At 40.2% G+C, this 24167-nt stretch overlaps 1 protein-coding gene across 2 annotated transcripts in view; it reads right to left on the minus strand.

Annotated features, from left to right (window-relative positions):
* ST8SIA6 (ST8 alpha-N-acetyl-neuraminide alpha-2,8-sialyltransferase 6) overlaps nt 1-24167 on the minus strand; it is a 300223-nt gene that overhangs the window by 32218 nt on the left and 243838 nt on the right. For both annotated transcript variants that reach the window (XM_061436151.1, XM_061436150.1), the window contains exon 4: nt 16276-16362. In XM_061436151.1, the coding sequence (XP_061292135.1) occupies nt 16276-16362 (87 nt within the window). The remainder of the gene's footprint in view (nt 1-16275; nt 16363-24167) is intronic.

Genomic DNA, 24167 nt, shown 5'->3' on the forward strand with positions numbered 1-24167 from the left:
CTAGGACCTACGGTATAGCACAGGAAACTCGACTCAATACTCAGTCAGTTAGTTCAGTTGCTCAGTCGTGTCTGACTCTTTGTGACCCGCAGCACACAAGGCCTCCCTGTCCATCACCAACTCCCAGAGTTCACTCGAACTCATGTCCATCGAGTCGGTGATGCCATCCAGCCATCTCATCCTCTGTCACCCCCTTCTCCTCCTGCCCCCAATCCCTCCCAGCATCAGAGTCTTTTCCAATGAGTCAACTCTTTGCATGAGGTAGCCAAAGTATTGGAGTTTCAGCTTCAGCATCAGTCCTTCCAATGAACACCCAGGACTGATCTCCTTTAGGATAGACAGGTTGGATCTCCTTGCAATCCAAGGGACTCTCAAGAGTCTTCTCCAACACCACACTTCAAAAGCATCAATTTTTCGGTGCTCAGCTTTCTTCACAGTCCAATTCTCACATCCATACATGACCACTGGAAAAACCATAGCCTTGACTAGACAGACCTTTGTTGGCAAAGTAATATCTCTGCTTTTCAATACAGTATCTAAGTTGGTCATAACTTTCCTTCCAAGGAATAAGCGTCTTTTAATTTCATGGCTGCAGTCACCATCTGCAGTGATTTTGGAGCCCCCAAAAATAAAGTCTGACACTGTTTCCACTGTTTCCCCATCTATTTCCCATGAACTGATGGGACCAGATGCCATGATCTTCGTTTTCTGAATGTTGAGCTTAAGCCAACTTTTTCACTCTCCTCTTTCACTCTCATCAAAAGGCTTTTTAGTTCCTCTTCACTTTCTGCCATAAGGGTGGTGTCATCTGCATATCTGAGGTTATTGATATTTCTCCCAGCAATCTTGATTCCAGCCTGTGCTTCATCCAGCCCAGCATTTCTCATGATGTACTCTGCATATAAGTTAAATAAGCAGGGTGACAATATACAGCCTTGACGTACTCCTTTCCCAATTTGGAACCAGTCTGTTACTCCATGTCCAGTTCTAACTGTTGCTTCTTGACCTGCATACAGATTTCTCAGGAGGCATGTCAGGTGGTCTGGTATTCCCAACTCTTTCATTATTTTCCAGTTTGTTTCGATCCACACAGCCAAAGGCTTTGGCATAGTCAATAAAGCAGAAGTAGATGTTTTTCTGGAACTCTCTTTCTTTTTTGATGATCCAACAGATGTTGGCAATTTGATCTCTGGTTCCTCTGCCTTTTCTAAATACAGCTTGAACATCTGGAAGTTCTCAGTTCACGTACTGTTGAAGCCCTGCTTGGAGAATTCTGAACATTACTTTACTAGCATGTGAGATGAGTGCAATTGTGCAGTCATTTGAATATTCTTTGGCATTGCCTTTCTTTGGGATTGGAATGAAAACTGACCTTTTCCAGTCCTGTGGCCACTGCTGAGTTTTCCAAATTTGCTGGCATATTGAGTGCAGCACTTTCACAGCATCATCTTTTAGGATCTGGAATAGCTCAACTGGAATTTCATCACCTCCATTAGCTTTGTTCATAGTGATGCTTTCTAAGGCCCACTTGACTTTGCATTCCAAGATATCTGGTTCTAGGTGAGTGATCACACCATTGGGGTTATCTGGGTCATTAAGATCTTTTTTGTATAGTTCTTCTGTGTATTCTTGCCACCTTTTCTTGATATCTTCTTTCTGTTAGGTCCATACCGTTTCTGCCCTTTATTGTGCCCATCTTTGCATGAAATGTTCCCTTGGTATCTCTCATTTTCTTGAAGAGATCTCCAGTCTTTCCCATTCTATTGTTTTCCTCTATTTCTTTGCATTGATCACCGAGGAAGGCTTTCTTGTCTCTCCTTGCTATTCTTTGGAACTCTGTATTCAGATAGATATATCTTTCCTTTTCTCCTTTCCTTTAGCTTCTCTTCTTTTCTTAACTATTTGTAAGGCCTCCTCAGACAACCATTTTGCCTTTTTGCATTTCTTTTTCCTGTACAGTGTCACGAACTTCCATCCATAGTTCTTCAGGAACACTTTGTATCAGATCGAATCCCTTGAATCTACTAGTCACTTCCAGTGTATAATCATAAGGGATTTGATTTAGGTCATATGTGGATGGTCTAGTAGTTTTCCCTACTTTCTTCAATTTAAGTCTGAATTTAGCATTAAGGAGTTCTTGATCTGAGCCAGTCAGCTCCCAGTCTTGTTTTGCTGACTGTATAGAGCTTCTCCATCTTTGGCTGCAAAGAATATAATCAATCTGATTTCAGTATTGACCAGCTGGTGATGTCCATGTGTAGAGTTGTCTCTTGTGTTGTTGGACAAGGGTGTTTGCTATGACCAGTGCGTTTTCTTGGCAAAACTCTGTTAGCCTTTGCCCTGCTTCATTTTGTACTCCAAGGCCAAATTTTCCTGTTACTCCAGGTATCTCTGACTTCCTACTTTTGCATTCCAGTCCCCTATGATGAAAAGGACATCTTTTTTGGGTGTTAGTTCTAGAAGGTCTTGTAGGTCTTCACAGAACCCGTTCAACTTCAGCTTCTTCAGCATTAGCGGTTGTGGCGTAGACTGGGATTACTGTGATATTGAATGGCTTGCCTTGGAAACAAACACATATCATTCTGTTTTTTTGAGATTGCACCCAAATACTGCATTTTGGCCTCTGGTTATCTCCACACCCTGACTTTTTATCTGCCCTCAGGCTTTGCTCAAGGGTTCCTATCCCATCCTACCCTGAACTTGCCAGCCCTTTATTTCATCCCTACGGGTGGGTGGGGGGCAGAGGGGTTGTACATAATTTGGGTAAAGAATGGAATGCAGAACTCTGTGCTCTGCCTCCATAGGCTGGTTAATTTTAGGTAACTCAGAGTCATTCCTTGTTGGACCTCAGAGTGTGTCACAAACATGATTTGAGCAGCCTTCTTGAAAAGGAGGGACATGCCAGAGAGGGTTCCTATAAAGGTAAGTCCTTTTCTACTGCAATTAATGCAGAGGAAGATTCCAACCTAGAAACCTGAAGCCTAGTATTTTCTGCCCTATAATCCATTTCCCAACATTTAAAGATCAAAGAAAGTTCTAGTAGAACACACAGAATAGAAAGTGCTTGCTCTTATCAAATGGATGGTATAATCCCAAGAAAATGCATCTCAGAAGCAAAAGTGGGACTTCCAAATGTTTACGCATCTCTCCAGGCAGAGGACTGGACCTGAAACAGCTTTGCTGCTACTTACAGCTTGCTGTGTTTATTACAGATGCCAAGGCTATAAATTATTTTCAATAAAATATTAATTGCAAGCTAGGAAAATGATATTAAACAAATGATAATAATAATACTAGTGGGATCCATATTAGCAAAAAGATGCACATGCATGTTGGGGAGGGTCCAAGGAGGACAATTCAGAAGAAAAAAACATGATAATTGGCCAAATGTAAACAAAGACCCAGAAGGCCTGCCCTATGTAAGTGATTTAAATTATCTCTTTATGTGCTCCTCCTCATTAGGGAGGATACCCATACCCTTTCTCTCTGGGTGTGTATTTCTATATAGCTTCTGTGCTCCTCATTCAGGACTTTTGCACTCCTCTCCAGGTATGTATTTCTGCCCTGCTTTTGATGTACATAAATAAACTTGTTTCTCTGCGTGCTCTCCCATATGTTGTGCTGTGTCTCTAATAATAAACTGTTTTGCAGTTTTTGCCTCCTTGAAACATTTTTGCTTTCAAATGGGGTAAGAATCAGGGAACTTTGCTTCTAGTCTCTAGCCCCTGGTAGACTGGCAGCTAGGTTCAATCCCTGGACAGGGAAATAAGATCCTGTCTTATTTCAAGACTACTGTCCTTCTGAAAACATTTTCACACACAAAATGGAAGTCCATACTTGTATAGCATTCTGAAGGAGAATCGTGTCACAGGACAGCAGCAATGACTCCATGTGAGGGTAGGGGGAAGGCCTTCCTGGGCAGAGATGACGGATTTGGGATCTGAAAGATTACTGCATGTGAACAGAGGTGTGGGGGAGGCCAAAGGGACAGAGCTTTGGGGGCTGTGGCTGAAGCGGGAATCAGACATTTGAAGAAGCTGAAAACCAACACAATGAACCAAAAGGAGCCAAGGCGAGCATGGAGTGAGGTGAGGCCAAAGAAGCAGGTAGTAGCCAGGCAACATAGGACCTTAAGTTTGAATTTAGTCTCAGCTTTGAATTTGAAAAACAAAACAAAACAAAACTCAACGGATTCCAAACAGGTTGGGGCAGGGATAGATGTGGTGGAAGTGAATTGTGACCACAGATCATCACCCAATATCCATACCTGTATACAATGGAATATTACCTGGCCATAAAAAAAAAACAATGAAATAGTATCATTTGCAGCAACATGGATGGACCTAGAAATTACCATACTAAGTGAAGTCAAGTTAGACAAAGACAAATATCATATAATATTACTTATATGTGGAATCTAATTTTTAAAAATGACACAAATGAACTTATTTACGATACAGAAACAGACTCACAGATTTTGAAACAAACCTATGGTTACCAAAGGGGAAATGTAGTGGGTAGAGGATAAATTAGGAGTTTGGGATTAACATATACACACTGCTGCTGCTGCTGCTGCTGCTAAGTCGCTTCAGTCGTGTCCGACTCTGTGTGACCCCACAGACAGCAGCCCACCAGGCTCCGCCATCCCTGGGATTCTCCAGGCAAGAACACTGGAGTGGGTTGCCATTTCCTTCTCCAATGCATGAAAATGAAAAGTGAAAGTGAAGTCACTCAGTCGTGTCCAACTCTTCAAGACCCCATGGACTGCAGCCTACCAGGCTCCTCCGTCCATGGAGTTTTCCAGGCAAGAGTACTGGAGTGGGGTGCCATTGCCTTCTCTGACATATACACACTACTATCTACAAAATAGATAACTAATAAGGACTTCTAGCACAGGAAACTCTATTCAATAATCTGTAATAACTTATATAGGTAAAGAATCTGAAAAAGAATGAATATATGTACATGTATAATTGAATCACCTTGCTGTACACCTGAAACTAACACAACATTGTAAATCTATTACACACCAATAAAAATTTTTTTAAAAAGCCACCCTGGTATTGTACAGAGGATGGATGAGAAGAGTACCAGTATGGTGAATGATGAACAGAGTAAAGGCCATTGAAGTGATCCAAAGGAGAGCTAGTGAACTATCTGAAGCCCGAGCGCTGTAGAAAGCCCGTGTTCCACAACGAGAGAAGCCACTGCAATGAGAAGCCTATGCACTGACACTAGAGAGCGGCCCTCACTTGCTGCAGCTAGAGAAAGCTCACACATAGCAATGAAGACTCAGCACAGCCAAAATAAATAAATAAAACTATTTTTAAAAAAGCCCTCAAATCAAGATGCCATGTCACAGATTTCCCTGGTGGTCCAGCGGTTAAGAATCTGCCTTGCAAAGCAGGGGAAGCAGGTTAGATGCCTGGTCAGGGAATGAGGATCCCACACCATGTGGGGCAACTGAACCCACGTGTCACAAGGAAAGATCCCACATTATGCAACAAAGATTCCATGTGCTACAACTGAGACCTAATGAAGCCAAACAAATGAATTAAATCAAGTTTTAAAACAAAGATAGCATGTCAAAATACCATGATTTTAGAATCAACTGGCTCATAATAAATGCATGTTTCACACTTAAAAAATTGATTGGAATTAAGAATACAATGATCTAAGAATTCCAGTGATTTGCAGAGCTTCAAAAGGCATGAAAACATTCCATGTTAGTCCAAGAGATGAGAAGGATTAAGGGCTTTAAATAAACACTATCTCTTTTTAGCAATATGCCTCTTTCTAAATTACGACAGAATCACCTGTGAGCTTGAACTAGCCTCCCAGAATACAGAGAGAAACTCCAGCAACTAGGAGGGGATCTGATGTTAGTTTGTGGGATTATCAGGTAGGGATCACACTAAAAGTTAGGATGGGAAATTTGATGGCCATCCCTGACTCAGGTTAATTCTTGATACTAATCACACAGTTTTACCTTCAAACTTCTGGCTCTCTCTGATAGGAAGGTACAATGGCCTAGACATTTCGAATTAGTAAATCAGATATTGGTGACTCTCCTTAATGAATCCAGTTAGATACAGAATGGGAGGTATGGTGTTCAGAAAAGCCACACCATTCACCATTCACATCATAAAATGAATTAGTACATCTCTTAGCAGGGATGATCTAGCACAGAAAAAGTGGAGTTTTGAGGAAGAATATGGGAGAAAACATTTGGGAACATGGAAACTTGACATCCCATGCTACAGAAGCAAGAGAGAAATGAGGAAGGAACTGGGATAATTTACAGAAGATCCAAAAGGCGGGTGGAGAGAAGTCTAGGCACCTGCCCCAGACTTAGATGTTGAATACATTTTGAAATATACATATATGAAATATACAATAAATGAACATTTTACATACTTCACAATTTTAGCTTTACCTCAACCCACTTAAAGTTCTGCTTTATAACTTGCAGGCAGAGGAAAACCTAAGAGGGTATGTGATTCTCTGTTCACAATGGGAGTAACACAGGTTTCAGGCTGAGGAAGAGAATGAATAAAGACCGAATTTTGCCTGCATGTCAGATGACTTTTTCCCTTGTATGTGTACACTGATATTTTGACTTTTATGAAAGACCAGCTCATCTACTTGAGTAGAATATAAGAAAACCAGGGTAAATAAAATGTGAAAGACTGACTGTCAAAGCACAGGATAGGAACTCCATTGAAATGTTAACTCAGAAGTGAAGAAGATAATGCTGAAACACTGGAGAAAGATCTATATATATACAGAGACATTGCATCAGTGTTTAAACAATGTAATGGAGACTTCCCTGGTGGTCTGTAGTTAAGAATCTGCATTCCAGTGCTGGGGACACAGGTTCAATCCCTGGTCGAGGAACTAAAATCCCACATGCCACAGGGCAACTAGGTCTGCACACCTCAACTACAGAGAAGCTTACTCACTGCAGCCAAAAGATCCCACATGCTGCAACCAAGACCCAAAGCAGTCAAACAAACAATATATGTAATGTACCAATGAAATGTTCCAAGGAGCAGAGTCTTCAGAATATAGACTTTGCTATAGAAATGCATCAAACCATTTGGGATCCATTCATCTTCTAGATTTTATTTCAAAAATGTATTTCCCAAGTTGTACTTGGTATTTTTAGGTAGTTAAAATAGGGAAAAGGAGTCCAAAATGGTGGTGGCTAAAAGACAAAGAAGGGAAAAGCCTGTGAAAATAGAACAAAGGAAGGTCAGAGAACAGAGTGAGTACCAAACAGCCCTCCTAGCTAGCCCAATTTACACAGGGCAGGCTCAGGTGAGGAGGAAAAAAATATATAAAAAGAGCCAAAACTGGGCCGGGTGCTTCTCTTCTCTTCGCGTCTTTGCATGGGTCGGCCCGCCCTCATGCCTCAGGTATGTCTTTTCTTTGCCTCCTAAATAAAACTGAGATGTAACACGGAGCTGTCACACTGACCTGTCCAAGGAAACTGCACGGAGTTGTAACACTGGTCCGTCCATTGCTTCAAATTTTTGTTGCGACGAGACAGAACCGAGGAAATTACACACTCACCCAACAGTACTAACCATATTGCTCTCTGATCTAGGAGCATAAAGCAATATGGTCAATACAAAGTACAACTTAGGAAATACATTTTTGAAATAAAATCTAGAAGATGAATGAATCCCATGTGGTTTGATGCATTTCTACGGCAAAGTCTATATTCTGAAGACTGGGAGGAACTAGTCCCTAAATGTGCAAGAGCCGGTTTCTATTATTAAATATGGCAGGTGTAATGACATGGTGTGGTTTTGTTGCTTCCCAAAATGCACAGGCAGACTGCATGGCATGACAAATAGAAAATGATATGACAGGATATTAACACTGAAAAATGGTCTCAAGGCAGAGGAAATGAGGGAAAGAAGCTTTTTCAATCTGACAACTGACCCAAAACATCTATCGTAAAGTGCAAACACCTTAAATTTTTTAAAAATATGTATTGCTCTGAGCCATCATCAGAGTCACCCTGTATGAATCATAAGCAGCAAGTATTTAAAGGTTATGAGGAGGAAGAGAACAGAGGTTCGGAAAAAGTGAACACGGTTTTGTATAATCAAAAGAAGCCTCTGATAGAGATGACTTTTGCTTCTCTCTAAGATATCAATGCTACAAAACAAAATGCCTGGGACATAATAATGTTAACTGTTAACTGGGGGGAGGGGAGGGAAGCATAAATTCACCAAATACTAACCAAAATCAAACCACAATTATTGCTTTTGGAGTCATATTTCAGAAAATAGTTGAAAACTTTGTTGGCTCGAGTAAGTTTGGTTGCTCAGTTTTATGATTTGAAAAATATTAACTTATCCATCTGTTTATTTGCAGTATTTATGCCCTTTCACAGAGATAAATCATGAAATGGCACCATTTCAAATATGTAAGCATCATGTAGTAAAAAAATTAACATATATGAAGGGATTCCCCGATGGTCTAGTGGTTGGGACTCAGCACTTTCAGTGCCACTGGCCTGGGTTAATTCCTGGTTGGGGAACTAAGATCCCACAACCCACACAGTGCAACCAAAAATACATAAAAATTAGCATATGTGATATGTAGTTTATACATTTCTTTGGTTTAACACTGTACTTTTTCAATGGAGTCCAAATAAAAACGAAAGCAACACCCTGGCTGTTATTTTAGAGATATCAATGAATCTGAGACAGCAATGAAATCTTTTCTTATATAGTCAACACAGAGAAAGACAAAGTTATTTTCACAAAATTTTAATCTAACCAAACCTGAGGGGATAATTTAATAAAATTGCTACCATGTAATAGTTATCTATAACAAAGTAATCAAGCACAAAATACCTGTTTTACAAGTAATTTGAAAGGCATCTCATTTGCATGAATCTTGAACACATGCATTTTTCTAATAGCACCATTTTCTGCCACTAAGTTTTCAGTAAATATGTGATTGATAATATTCAGTCATTTTTTGGATTCAGGCTCATGTCTATGAAACAGCAATGTCTAAAGAAATTAAGTGGTATTGGATGATCCAAAAGAAACCAAAACCAAAATAATCATATGATGATTTCTGGGGAGGGAAAAGCAAAAGTAAAATGAAAATTAAGCACTGTTGCTTGTGTAGCTGTTAGCTTTTTGTAATTGATTACACAAATGAACACAGTTCTTTTAAGTTAGAAAACGATTCCTGAAAGCTAATGCAGTAATTATCGTGCAAGTTACCTAGGGAATCTGACTGATTATTGAAGCTCAAAAATCTTTTGCTAGGATAAAACCTGTTTCCCAGAGCTTCACAAAATAGTTTTCAGGGGTGAAGTAGAGGAAGTAGAGAACAAGGAGTGGGGAGTATTTCAAAACATGTAAGTACTCAATGTTACTGTCACAGGGAGGAGCACATCTGACTCCATATTGGATCTATTTCTTTTACTTTAATATTTGTATTCTATTGCTTTTGCTACAACTTAATCATTAAAGGGATGCTGTGCTCAGTCACTCAGTCATGTCCAACCCTTTGTGGCCTCATGGATTGTTGCCTGCCAGGTTCCTCCATCCATGGAATTTTCCAGGCAAGAATACTAGTGAAAGTTAAAGTCACTCAGTCGTGTCCAGCTGTTTGCAGCCCCATGAACTATACAGTCCACGGAATTTCCAGGCCAGAATACTGGAGGGGGTAGCCGTTCCCTTCTACAAGGGATTTTCCAACCCAGGGATCAAACCCAGGTCTCCCACATTTCAGGGGGATTCTGCACCAGCTGAGCCACCAGGGAAGCCCAAGAATACTGGAGTGGGCAGCCTATCCCTAGGGTCTCCAGCAGATCTTCTGGACCCAGGAATTGAACTGGGATCTCCTGCATTGCAGGCAAATTATTTACCAGCTGAGCTACCAGGGAAGAACACTAGAATGGATTGCAATGTCCTACTCTGGGTGATCTTCCGACCCAGAGATCGAATCTGCGTCTCTTGATAAAGACCTATGCTGATATATTCCTGGCTCGCAGTATTCTTGCCTGGAAAATCCCATGGACGGAGGAGCCTGGTAGGCTGCAGTCCATGGGGTCGCTAAGAGTTGGACACGACTAAGCAACTTCACTTTCACTTTTCACTTTCATGCACTGGAGAAGGAAATGGCAACGCACTCCAGTGTTCTTGCCTGGAGAATCCCAGGGATGGGGGAGCCTGGTGGGCTGCCGTCTATGGGGTCGCACAGAGTCGGACACGACTGAAGCAACTTAGCAGCAGCATGAGACTAGCTCTCCATAATAAATCTTGACTTAGGAATGCACCCACTGCATGCAAGCGCATTCCCCCATACCCTAAGTTAACTATACAATTGTCACAAAGGCCCCTCGAGATGTGAAGTACAGCTCTGGGTCACCGTCCACCTGATTCTACTCTGTAAGTAAGTTACCACATAATAAATGGATCCACTGATTATATGGAGCTACCTGCCTCAATCTTCAATTTCAAGATACCTTCTCAGTGCAGTGGGAAGGTTTTGTTCCCTCTGTCCTCAGACACCTCGGAAAAGACCAAAATTCAAAATGTGAAGTTGTCTTTAATGGATACATATTGAATGTGCACTATCATAAAATCAAAAAATTGTTATGTTGAACCACTGTAAATTGGAAACCATCTATAATTTCTTAAACTGAAATCCAGGTTAAATTTTATGCAAATCATACATGTACCAACTTATGCTTGGGGGAAATAATTGTAATATGAAAATTAATAAATTTTAAAAGCAGAAGGCAGACAGCTTGACATTCTTGAAAGTGAAAGTGTTAATTGTTCAGTCATGTCTGACTCTTTGTGAGCCCATGGACTATAGCCCACCAGGCTCTTCTGTCCGTGGGATTCTCAAGGCAAGAATACTGGAGTGGGTTGCCATTTCCTTCTCCAGGGGATCTTTCCAACCCAGGGATCGAACCTAGGTCTCCGGCATTGCAGGCACACTCTTTACCATCTGAGCCACCAGGGAAGACCTTGACATTCTTAATTTTGTACAGTTTGCAAATGAAATTATATGCCAAGGAAGAAAAAAGAGAGCTGAGATTTTCTTTTTTCCTGAGTATTTTTTTCCTTTACTACTGTAGTATCTGTATACATCACTCAGGCTTCCCATGTACCTCAGATGGTAAAGAATCTGCCTGCAATGAAAGAGACCTGGGTTCTATTCTTAGGTTGGGAAAAACCCCTGAAGAAGGGAATACCTACCAACTCCAGTATTCTTGCCTGGAAAATTCCATAGACAGAGAAACCTGATGGGCTACAGTCCATGCAGTCACAAAGAGTCAGATACGACTGAATGACTAACACTAGCACTAGCTATACACCACACATTTTTACATTAAATCATAAAGAGTCACACTGTTGGGGTTTCTCAGATGGTACGCTGGTAAGGAATCTGCCTGCAATGCAGGAGACTTGGGTTCAATCCGTAGAGCAGGAAGACTCCCTGTAGTAGGAAATTGCAGTCTACCCCAGTATTCTTGCCTGGGAAATCCCATGGACAGGGGAAGCCTGATAGGCTATAGCCCATGGGGTCAAAAAGAGTCAGACATGGCTGAGCACCTGAGCACATACATTCACTTTTATTTCTTGTCTCTCCAAATGGTTTACAATTTCCTTGAAGTCAGTAAGAAAACCTTATATCTTCTTGTTTGTTTTCATGCATCCATTTATTTAATACATATTTATTAAGGTTCTACTTTGTGCCTGACACTGTATCAGGCTTAAGCCTGTTCTTTGACATAGTAAACCGAAAACAAATATTTATTGATAAATAAAATACATGCCCTCTACTAGCAAGTAGCAAAGTAGCACATTCATTTTAGAAACACTTATAAAAGCTCTCTGATTTTGAGATCCTGTGACCACAAAAATCCCATAATCTTCAATAGCTCCTAGGTGTCAACTTTTGGGAGTTTCAACAGTCAGGCTACAGCTGGATTTAGAATGTATTCACTTGCTCATATTTTTCACAGTTTAGTGTAACTTTTGTTATTCTTGCTAAAAGAATATTACCACCTTTCACTTTTCTTCAATTTGGTAAAATTGCTATAAATAAATAAAATAGAAAAGTATTTAGCCACTTGACAACTAAAATAATAGGGGACATTTCTATAATGCCAGCTTTATAAATAAGCCAGAAACTCTCCAGATTTGGCAAGCTATATCAGTAAAAATTGAGGAAAATGAATGGTTTATTATAATTTAATGGCACAGATTTCTGTTGAGGGTTTATGTAATTTAGTTTACAAATATGCCCATAAAAAGAACATTTTGATATAATAAATAGTCAAATAAATAAATAAATGTCACCATGACTGTTCTCTTGAGTGACAACAAACAGTTAGTATTATAGTCCCAGATGTTTACTTAAATTGGCCCTGAAAGATAGATAGACCACTAGGTAACCATCATGGTTATGGATGCACTTTTTACATTGAGACAGTTCTAAGGGGAAAATGGCCAGTCTATCTGCATACCATCCAGCTATACAGTGTCTATCCATCATCATTTGTACCAGTTTCTTTAATACAGCTTTGGATTCGAAGAGATTCTTGATTTTTAGTGTGCACACACACACACACACACACACACAGAAAAGAAGGAAAAACCTTTAAAAAGAATTATTTTTTAAATTAAAAGAAAGTTTCTTTTGAGCTGGCCCATGAGGCATTCGGAGTCTTAGTTCTCTGGCCAGGGATCAGACCTATGCCCCCTGAAATAGAAATGCAGAGTCTTAACCACTGCACCAACAGGCAGTCCCAAGAAATCTCTTTTCAACTGAGCTAAACGTTGTGAGTAACAACTGGCAGGGATCATTCAAGGCTCATAATGAGGTTATCTTCTTCTAGAGTAGATTATTTTTCTTCTATAGATATGTAGAAAGAACGTTTATTATGAGGGATTGGCTCACATGATTATGGAGACTGAGAAGTCCCACGATAGGCTGGCTGCAAGCTGGAGGTTCAGGAAACCAGTGGTGTAGTTTCAGTCCATACCCAAAGCCTAGGAACTAAGGGAGCCAATGGTGTATGTCCCAGTAGGAGTCTCAAGGCTAATAGCGAAGGAGAAGATGAGTCTTCTCCTTAAGAGAGAGTACACTGGTCCTTCTTCAATCATTTTGTTCCAACTGAGGCCCTCAATGAATTAAATCAGGAGTCCCAAGGACTGGTCTATGGCCTGTTAGGAACTGGGCCACACAGGAGGAGGTGAACAGTGGGTGAGCGAATGAAGCCTCATCTGTATTTACAACTGCTCCCCATCCCTCACATTACTGCCTGAGCTCTGCCTCATGTCAGATCAGCAGTGGCATTAGATTCTCTTAGGGGGACGAACCCTACTAAGAACTTGCCATGGGAGAGATCTAGGTTGTCCACTCCATATGAGAATCTAATGCCTGGTGATCTGAGGTGGAGTTGACTCAGTGATGCTAGTGCCGGGGAGCGGCTGCAAATGCAGATTATCATTAGCAGAGATGTTTGCACAGAGACCATAATAAATCAGCTTCTTGCAGACTCACATCAACACCTCACTGATAAGTGAGTGGTAAGTGACAATTGTATAGTTATTTCATTATATATTACAATGTAATAATAATAGAAATAAAGTGCACAATAAATGCAATGCACTTGAATCATCCTGAAACCAGCCCCGCATCCTAGTCTGTGGAAAATTGTCTTCCACAAAAATCAATCCCTGGTGCCAAAAAGGTTGAAGACCACTGGATTAAATTATGCCCCAGGATTATTTTGTTTTAATCACCCATCTAGGCTAATAGCAGATCTAAGTCCAAGTGAGGATGGAAATAACTTCAACCGAGCTTCAGCTGTGAAGAAAACTGGTCTTCTCTAGGGTTTGCTGGAAGCACTGCTCAATATTTCTGCCTCTCCCCCATGCTTTTGCTTTTGCAACCAGCAAGTTCCTTGTGAGGAAAAGTAGCTTCAAAGGCAGGTCTCTTCTCCTTCAGCTTCTCTCTTCTGGATCTTTGTCCTAGAAATTCCCCCTGCCTTGGGAGTTCGCCGTTGCCTCAGTGGAGTGTTTAGTATGCTTTGTTTTGCTTGTATTATTCTCAGGAGGTTTGCTCTAAATCAACTTTACAGCCAGAAGTGGAAGTTCCTTTACCCCTATATTAACTGTCAATGTCACTACTCATCTAGTACTTCCAGCTAATTATCTGGGATTGATCCTCAATCGTTCAATCTCTCTCTCTTTTTGCCTACTCTGCACTTGTAGAAACATCTCTCAAAACCAGACTCTTCTGCTACTCACTGACCCTGATCAACCAGGTTACAATTGCCTGTGCAGTTTCTATCTGATATTCCTGCCACAAGAATCTTTCAAATCTAGACTTCAGTAGGACTGTGTCCAAGTTCATTTAAGCTGCTATAACAGAATGCTATAGACCAGGTGGCTTATAAACAACAGCAATTTATTCTCACAGCTCTGGAGGTTGGGAGTCCAAAATCACGGTGCTGACCAATTCAGAGTCTGGTGAGAAACCACTTCAGGGTTCTTAGGCAGCTGTCTTCTTGCTGTGTCCGCCCTCATAACCCAATCACCTCCTACCTTCCAAAAGCTCTACCATCTCACTGGACATTCGGTTTCCAATTTGACTTTTGAGGGGGCACTTTCTGACTATAGTGGACAATGTAGCATCAAATGTCCTGGAGATTAAATAGTTAAACAGGAATCCCGCACTCTTAAATGCTAGTTAGGAAAGACAATGGAATCCTCCAGGAAGTTATGACAACCCTGTGTCTACTCAGTGAAAGAAAGATGTTCCTTTTCGGCTTTGAGTCAATCAAGAAGTTTCTCATTCACCCAATGGGAGTTACCCAGAAGCCATCTTCAATTAGCACCAGAATCAAAGGTAGCTGATCTAGTGACTCCAGTATATACTGACTGAAGGACCCTACAAGCAGGAGAGCTGCCTCCCCACCCCAAAGAGAAGTGAGCAGCACATATTTTTTAGAGAATCTCAGGGGGAAACCAAGTCTCTTTATTAAGAGTTTGATACTTAAAGTATTGGGCTGGCAAAAAAAAAAGTTTGTTCTGGTTTTTCCATAAGATGTCACAGGAAAACCTGAATGAACTTTTTGGCCAACCCAATAAAACAGGAACTAGTAAAGATAAGAACATATTTCTGAATTGTCATAACTTGGCACAAGACAAAATCTGTGCTGATGCGAAGCAAAGAAAAGCAGAGCGATGTAGCCCAGGCAGACACAGCAATACCTGGCTTGGCTTCACCCTATGAGCAGCTTTAAGAGGAGGAAGGGGTGCCAGAGAAGTACCCAGGCAACCCCCACCATAGGATATTGTTTTGATATAATTTATTCTGTCTGGGTAGGCTTCAAGTGATGCCAGCACAGACAGCTCTGTAATCACCCACTGATAGCCTGGTCCTGTCAGGTTAACAGTACTTCCCTGGTTATTACCTGGAGCATCTCATATTTCTGAATGTTGCTGAGATTAAAAAACTAATGAGAAAAACTGGAAAGGAATATGCCGAAAGGAACATGGCTTTTGTTCTATAGTGATGGGACCATAGATGATTTTTTTTCTCTGTTTTCCAAAATTCCTTACAAGATAAATAAATAAATGTCAAATACAAACAGTACAAAGAAGCAGCAAAATCATCTAAAATAATAAAAAGTACAGCAAAAACTTTCTCTTTGAACTTGAGATTTTTGTAATTACATCAGCAACATAATTACAAATACAAATTTCTATGTATAAGATGGGGTTAGAGGGCCTGTGTCTCATGAGAGACTCTTAGAAGGAAATGTTCTTGATTGTCAGTTGGCTTCTTCTACTTTTCTTTTTAACAACACATTATGGGCCTTTCCTGGTGGTTCAGTTGTTAGAAATCCACCTGCCAAAGCAGGGGACACAGGCTCAACCCCTGGTCCAGGAAGATCACACAAGTGGCAGCACAAATGAGCCTGTGCTCCACAACTGCTAAGCCTGTGCTCTAGAGCCTGGGAGCCACAGGTACTGAGCCCACGCTCCACAGAAAGGGAAGCCACTGCCATGAGAAGCCCAAGCATCACAACCAGAGAATAGCTCCCACTCACTGTAGACAAAGTCCATGCATAGCAATGAAGACCCAAAACAGCCAAAAGTAAAACTAAAAAACAAGCAACAAAAAACCCCAACACATCACTTATTCTATCCACTGAGAAAATGTACAGAACGTTTTAAAATTCATATTACTTATGGAAAAACTTTTTACCTAAAATTCTCATATTCTTCTACTTGTCGTTTCCATGGACAGCTCTGGATATTTGTGATAATCTGAAGATACTCATCCTCTGAATACCTAAAAGTCAAATGTCAATGAAATTACAAAATAAATATCTCACTTGTTGATAAATGAATATATAAGTCATCAAATGACATTTATAATCTACTCATTCTAGCCCTCTAAATCTTTTCTTAAATAAGGTGATATAGAAACCTCATACTCATGTCAAGACATCTAGGAGCATGCAATTCACAAATAATTACTATGTTGATCAAGGAATGTGTAATTTGCATGCATCGTAAGTCAAGTTTAGTATTACAAACCAACCGACAGCACATCAATTCACACACATATCTTATGGCTATTTCACCTTAGCTTTTCATTAAAAAATACATATATTTTCATAGACATTTACCATAAATATAAAGTTTATCATCTTTTTCAGATTCTAAGTTGATAGATTTCCCTTGGGATATAAGGAAAACATTTCCCCAAAATAATCATCTTAACCTTTGATCTTGAACAGAACATTTAAAAAACAGATTAGGACAGGTTAAAAGAGATGTATATTAGGCATAAAAAATCTAGAGGCACAATTGTACAGTATGGTCAGTTCCTAGTCCCTGGTAGACCTCCCTCCATCTGAAATTTCATTGTTAATTAATAACTCCTTTAATCATAAAATAGCCTCTAGTCTTTAAGGGTTATCAGTTAAAATGCATATGTCCTTTTGAGTGAAAAAAAACACCCTTAAATTTCCTTTCAATTAATATCATAGTCCTTAATTGCCAGCTATGATCAAGGTTTTGCAATAAAGAGATGGAGTAGATGTTGGTAAGTAGGTGCGGAAGGCAGTAAAGAATCTTGTCAGGAAAATATCTTCCCCGCCACCACACAGTACAATGCATTCCCTCCAAACTTTACCTCTAAAAGGCATATTTATTAGAGGTCTGGAAGGTAGTCAACCAAGTAACTCCTTTGCCCTTGAAATTTACCTGCTTTTTGGGTATTTCTCTTGTCCAAGTTGTCACCAAGATTAATCAGAGATGTTTTCTCTTGGTTCCCACTGAAGAAAGGTTGAAAATCTTAAAAGACTTTGCTAAATACTAAAGGAAAAGCAAAGCAAAGAGCTACTATAGAAGAGATTAAAATAGTTTTAGGGACTCCCTCAGTGGTCCAGTAGTTAAGACCTTGCCTTCCAATGCAGGGAATGAGAGTTTAATTCCTGGTCAGGGAACTAAGACCCCATATACCTTGCAGTCAAAAAAACCACAGTATAAAATAGCAGCAATAGTGTACCAAATTCAATAAACACTTTAAAAATGCTTCATATTGTTTAAACAATCTCTTAAAAAAAGTTTTACTTGCATTCAGGCTTCATTTTATCTTACCCTCCCTGGGCCCCAAGACTTGTCACCAAGGAACTTGAGAAACCTATACTTTAGCCTCATAGCTTTGTCTAGATGTGGCACGTCCCTGCTGGAGTGAGGAGTAGCCTGCCTCCATATGGTGACAGTTATCTAAAAGTTGTAGTTGTTTAGTCACTAAGTCACGTCTGACTCTTGTAACCCCATGGGTTATAGCCCTCCAGGCTCCTCTGTCCATGGGATTTCCCAGGCAAGAATACTGGAGTGGGTTACTTCTCCAGGGTATCTTCCCAACCCAGGGATCAAACCCAAATCTCCTGCATTGCAGGCAGACACTGAGCTACCAGGGCAGGGCAATTTCATATCTAAGTTTAGTCTAGAACATTAAAATTCTCATTCATTTCCAATCAGAATAAAGGTGTATTGTAAAATACATAGTCTTTAAAATGTTTTGTTTTCATGAGATATATCCTCCAATAAATTGTAGCTGGCTCCAATTTAACTTAATATTGAAAGATGTTAATCATAATGTATCTAATTTTGCCAGTAAGTTAGCTGCCTAGAAGGGCTTTTGACTTTAAAGTCCTTGATATTTATTTATTTTTAAGAGTTTTTCTTTCTTTTTTTTTTCTTCTGTTTCTTTTTTTATTTTATTTTGTATTTTTAAGATTTTTTGATGTGGACCATTTAAAAAAATCTTTATTGAATTTGTTACAATATTCCTTCTGTTTTGTGTTTTTGGTTTTTTTTGGCCCAGAGACTTGTGGACTCTTAGCTCCCCAACCAGAGATCAAACCAGCACTCCCTGCACTGGAAGGTGAGGTCTTAACCACTGAACCACTAAGGAAGTCTCTATAGTCCCTAATATTTAAAACCAAGTTGAATACATTATAGCAGACCTATCTTCTATTAAAGGAGAAATACTCCTGGTCATTTTACAATCAGAAGACAACACTCGAGCTACCTGGGGTTGCTATGTTCAAAGAATCTCTTTTTATGTCCAATCTAGAAAGGAAGCATTATCCTCTGATATTATAAAGGGGAAGATCAGAGAATAAGAAATTGAAGGGAGCTGAAGGGAGTTTTCCCCCTACGTGCTTGCCCTTTTCTACTAAAAAAATAAATCCCCAATCAGCTTTTTTGGAAAATTAAGATCACCACTGTACTATCATGATTCATAAGCAGGGAGCACGGCTAGAGAAGGAAAGAACACATAAGTGTCACAAGTGTGGGCTAATTTGTGAAATAAATGTGCCTCTGTAATAGTTTTCTGTTGGGCTTCCCTGGTGGTCCAGTGTGGTTAGGAATCCACCTTACAGTGCAAGGGACACTGGTTTGATCCCTGGTCCAGGAAGATCCCACATGCCTCAGAGCAATTAAGCCCATGCATTACAACTACGGAGCCAGCACTCCAGAGCCCAGGAACAGCAACTACTGAGCTCTCGTATTGCAACTCTTGAGTCTGTGCTCAACTTCTGAGAGCTGAGAGCTGCAACTACTGAAGCCTGCACACCCTAGAGTCGTGCTCCACAACAGGAGAGGCCTTTGTAATGAGAAGCTGAAGAACTGCAACAAAGAGTAGTCCCTGCTCACTGCAAATAGAGAAAGTCTATGCAGAAACGAAGATGCAGTACAGTCAAAAAATAAAATAAATAAATCTTAAAAAAAAACTTTTGTGTTGAGCTCTAAATCACACTTTCTGCAAATTTACATTTATAGTTGGTTTTCAGTTGCAAGGTATACAGCCTTTACCCCACAACTGTGAGAGGCAGCTACCTATGATGTCACCCCCATTATGGATGACAAAACTAAAAGTTCTGAGATGAACAGCTTACTCAATGTTGTATTATAATCAGATGAGCTAAGAATTAGAGTCACATCTTTTGATTCACAGTCTGGCTCTCTTTCTAATATATCATGCTGCATCTCATCTATTTTCATAATGAAACTGAAAATTAATCCCATCAGAAGTATTTTCTGGTACCAAGACATACAATAAATCATACTAAATAATGCAGCAAGTTATTTTCAAAAGAATAAATAACGTCTATTTAAGTTATTATTAATAACATTCAAAATGAGACGTAGATTATAAATAACATACACAATGATACTAAGTAAATGTAATATTAAATTTTTCAATATTTTCTAAGACAAATATTGTATGATATACTTACAGGTGAAATTGAAAAAAAGAAAAAAAACAGTGAATATAATGAAAAAGAAACAGATTCACAGATACAGAGAACAAACTAGTGGTTACCAGTAGGGACGGACAAGACAGGAGTAGGGAATTAAGAGGTACAAACTACTGTGTATAAAATAAATAAGCTACAAGGATCTGTTGTACAGCACAGGACTCTGTACAGCAACACAGAAAAGCCACTGTTTTATATTAACTATAAATGGGGTATGGGCTTCCCCAGTGGCTCAGTGGTAAAGAATCCACCTGCAACGCAGGAGATGTGGTTTGATCCCTGGGTCAGGAAGATGCCCTGGAGAAGGGAATGGCAACTCATTCCAGTATTCTTGCCTGGAAAACTCCATGGATAGAGGAGCCTGGAGGGCAACAGTCCATGGGGTCGCTGCAACACTGCTGCAATGGAGATCAAAGATTCTGTGTGCCGCAACCAAGACAACACAGCCAAATAAATACACTAAATCTTTTTTAAAAAAGATATAAATAGAGCTTTTCAAAAGGTATAATTTATGGTTAATTATATTTTGGTTAGTTAATTAGTATTTTGGTCATCTGATGTGAAGAGCTGACTCATTGGAAAAGTCCCTGACACTAGGAAAGATTAAGGGCAGAAGGAGAAGAGGGTGTCAGAGGATGAGATGGCTGGATGGGATCACTGATGGACATGAACTTGGGCAGACTTGGGGAGATGTTGAGGGACAGGGAGGTTTGGCATGCTGCAGTCCATGAGGTCGCAAAGAGTTGGACACGACTGGGCAACTGAACGACAACAGTGGTTAGTTAACTTAACCATTAAATATCTATTGGATACTTATTAGGTACCCAGACCTTATCTTAGGATATTCATCTATCAATCCTACTTAAGCAGTTGAGATACCAATTTAGTTTCCAATATTATCTCTTCATGGTGAAAGTCAATTTTTCTGTCTATTGAAATGGATGAAGACACTCCAATAATATTAAGTCAGTAAGCTTCTACATGGTATTCTATGTAGATCAAACATCTTTTGTAGTTAGTTTCTACAAAACCCCTGAAGAGCTCAGGCCTACATAAAAATAAATTCTGCAAGTCAATATGGTGGTATAAGATTTTCAGTCAACACGGTCAATCATTTCCACAGGGAAATACTTTTTAAGGAATGGCTGATGAATGTGTGACAGCTAAAAAAGAGAAGCATGTAGCAGATTGAACTGAGCTATGCACAGTACTGACCTACCAACAGTTCATTCACTGAAGGTGGGAGAATTCAATTTGCATCATTTTTAACTCAGCAAGATAGTAACTTTTAATTATAATGCTGTGGTCATTATCACTGGCATAGGAGAAAGAGATCTCAAACCTTTATTCTCTGCATACTGTTTAGTGTCCCTCACACAAGTTAAATTTTTGACAACCAGTTTTAGGAATGAATTCCTGAAGATGCTTAAGTTCTTCCATAGCGTCAGTGAAATCTCCAAATTGCCACAGTTGAAAAAGTCAGAAGCTTATTTTAAAGAATACTTTCTCTATCCTGAACCATTAACTTTTGGGGTTTTGATAGTAATTACATGTTTAAGACACATGTTAGGAAATACTGCAAACAGTGACTAACTTTAGCCAAACAAGAGGGAAAGGGGTGTCTGTTTACAAGGGCAGGGGACATGGTAGAGAAAAGCCTACATGGACTGGTGAAGCATACTTAGGTGACAAGAGAGATAGAGGAGGGAAGCTGTGACCGCTCTATGTTCACACACCACTCAGAAGGAGCTATAACTATAGAAGAGGTATAGAAGAGGCCACAGCACAGGAGAGATGGCCTTAGGCAAAGAATGAAGTCTTACCTAAACTAGGGCCATAGAGGGGAATCCTGGAAATACGTGCCCCTGACTTTATCTCTCCTCGTTTTTCACTCTCCTACCAAAGACTTCTAGAAAGTGGCCCTAATCAGAAGCTAAAAATTATGAGAATCCAACTAAGGTACTACAAGGAAGTCAGCCTCCTGAAGCACAGAGCAAGAATGAAAAAGACAGAAAGTAGACCATGAACAGAAAGCTATTCATGGTGATATTTATCAGAATTATTTGCGGGTAACAATTTGGGCTTCTCAGGTAGTGCAGTGGTAAAGAATCTGCCTGCCAATACAGGAGACACAGGAGACACGAGTTTGATCCCTCGATCTGGAAGATCCCCTGGAGTAGGAACTGGCAACCCACTCCAGTATTCTTGCCTGGAAAATTCCACAGACAGAGGGGTCTGGCGAGCTACAGCTCATGGGGTCACAAAGAGTCGGACATGACTGAGTCACTAAACACGTACGTACGCACACACACACACATGCAACAGTTTACTTCATTGGACTGATTTGATTATAATGCCAAAATCAAGCAGTACCTCACTGTCAAAAATATATAATTATAAGGATCTTCTTCACAAACATCTGCAACATGCAAATACATCATCAGGACAGAAAGAATGAATGAATAATGAAGCGGCTATGTAACGTTTCCACATTTTCTCTCACAGCACTATTGCTATATGATTTCTGAAGAAGAAAAAAAGATGACCTCCCCCACCGCAAGTTCATAGAAAGAAATTTTCAGACATATAAGAGGATACTCAGAGTTTGAAAATCATAATTTCGTAATCTTATACTATCAACATTTAGAACTAGGATCCTATATATCCCAAGGAATCAGAAAGGATCAATTAATTTAGTGTTTCTCCATCTCTTGAAAAGGAGCATCTAGTCAGAGTGAGCTAAAAGAGTCAATGAGCTGGCATGGATAGTGTACCTGGCAAGATCTTTAAACCATACCAGAGTGGCTATTAACCTTTTGCCTTTTAAATTCTTATGACTCATATAAGCTGAGTTATCTCTTCCTCCTGTGTCCTTTCCACCACCCTAAATCCTCTGAATATCTCCACAGCACTTACCTTTTGCCTTCATGTATTTACTCAATAAATACTTACTGAGTATCTCTTATGTGTAGGGTATTATTCTAGAGACTGATAATTAAAATAGTAAACAAAATGAATTTTTTTAAAAAATCCATGTTCTCATGAAATTTATATTGTAATAGGGCAATGTGGACAATAAATCTAATGTATGGGCTGACTTGTATTTCCCCAAATTCATATGTTAAAACCCTAACCCCCAGGACCTCCGAACATGACTGTATTTGGAGATAAGGCCTTTAAAGTGAAAGTGAAGTCGCTCAGTCGTGTCCGACTCTTTGCAACCCCATGGACTGTAGCCTACCAGGCTCCTCTGTCCATGGGATTTTCCACGCAATAGTTCTGGAGTGGATTGCCATTTCCTTCTCCAGGCGATCTTCCCAAACCAGGGACTGAACCCGGATCTCCCACATTGTAGACAGACGCTTTACCGTCTGAGCCACCAGGGAAGACAAGGCCTTTAAATACGGGGTTAAATTGAAATGAGATCATTAGAGATCCCTTGGTCTCCAGAGACCGCTAAGGATCCCTGGGTCTCCTGAGACCCAGATCCCTGGGTCCCTCTCAGTCATGTCTGACTCTTTGCAGGCAGATTCTTTACCATCTGAGCCATCAGGGAAGCCCTAAATTGAAATGAGGCCCTTAGGGTGGCCCTAGTCCAATCTGCTTATGTTCTTAAAAAGAAATGAAATTTGTAGATACAGAGAGATACCAGGATGGTGGCACACACATATTGTCTTTTCTCTTTGGTGACCAACCAAAGAGAAAAGACCATATATCTATGCTTCATACATAAAGCAAGAAGGCAAGGAGAGAGACTTCAGAGAAACCAAACCTGCCAACACTGCAATCTTGGACTTTAAGGCTCTAGAACTATAGAGAAAATAAATTTTTGTTGTTTAAGCCATCTTGCTGTTGTTGCTTAGTCACTAAGTACTGTAGCTCACCAGGCTCCTCTGTCCATGGGATTTCCCAGGCAAGAATATCTGAGTAGGTTGCCATTTCCCTTTCCAGGGGATCTTCCTGACCTGGGGATCAAACCTGCGTCTCCTGCATTGGCAGGTTCTTTACCACTGAACCACCAGGGAAGCTCTTTAAGCCATCTGCCTGCATACATGCTAAGTTGCTTCAGTCATGACCAAATTTTTGTGACCGTATGGACCTGTAGCCTGTCAGGCCCCTCTGTCCATGGGGTTCTCCAGGCAAGAATACTGGAGTGGGTCTCCTCCAGGGGATCTTTCTGACCCAGGGATCAAACCTGCGTCTCTTATGTCTTCTGCATTGGCAGGCTAGTTCTTTACCACTAGTGCCACCTTAAGGGAAAGCCCTTAAGCCATCTAGTCCATGGTAATTTGTTACGGCAGCCCTGCCAAACTAT

The sequence above is a fragment of the Bos javanicus genome, chromosome 13 (assembly GCF_032452875.1).
Source record: "Bos javanicus breed banteng chromosome 13, ARS-OSU_banteng_1.0, whole genome shotgun sequence".
Classification (NCBI taxonomy): Eukaryota; Metazoa; Chordata; class Mammalia; order Artiodactyla; family Bovidae; genus Bos; species Bos javanicus.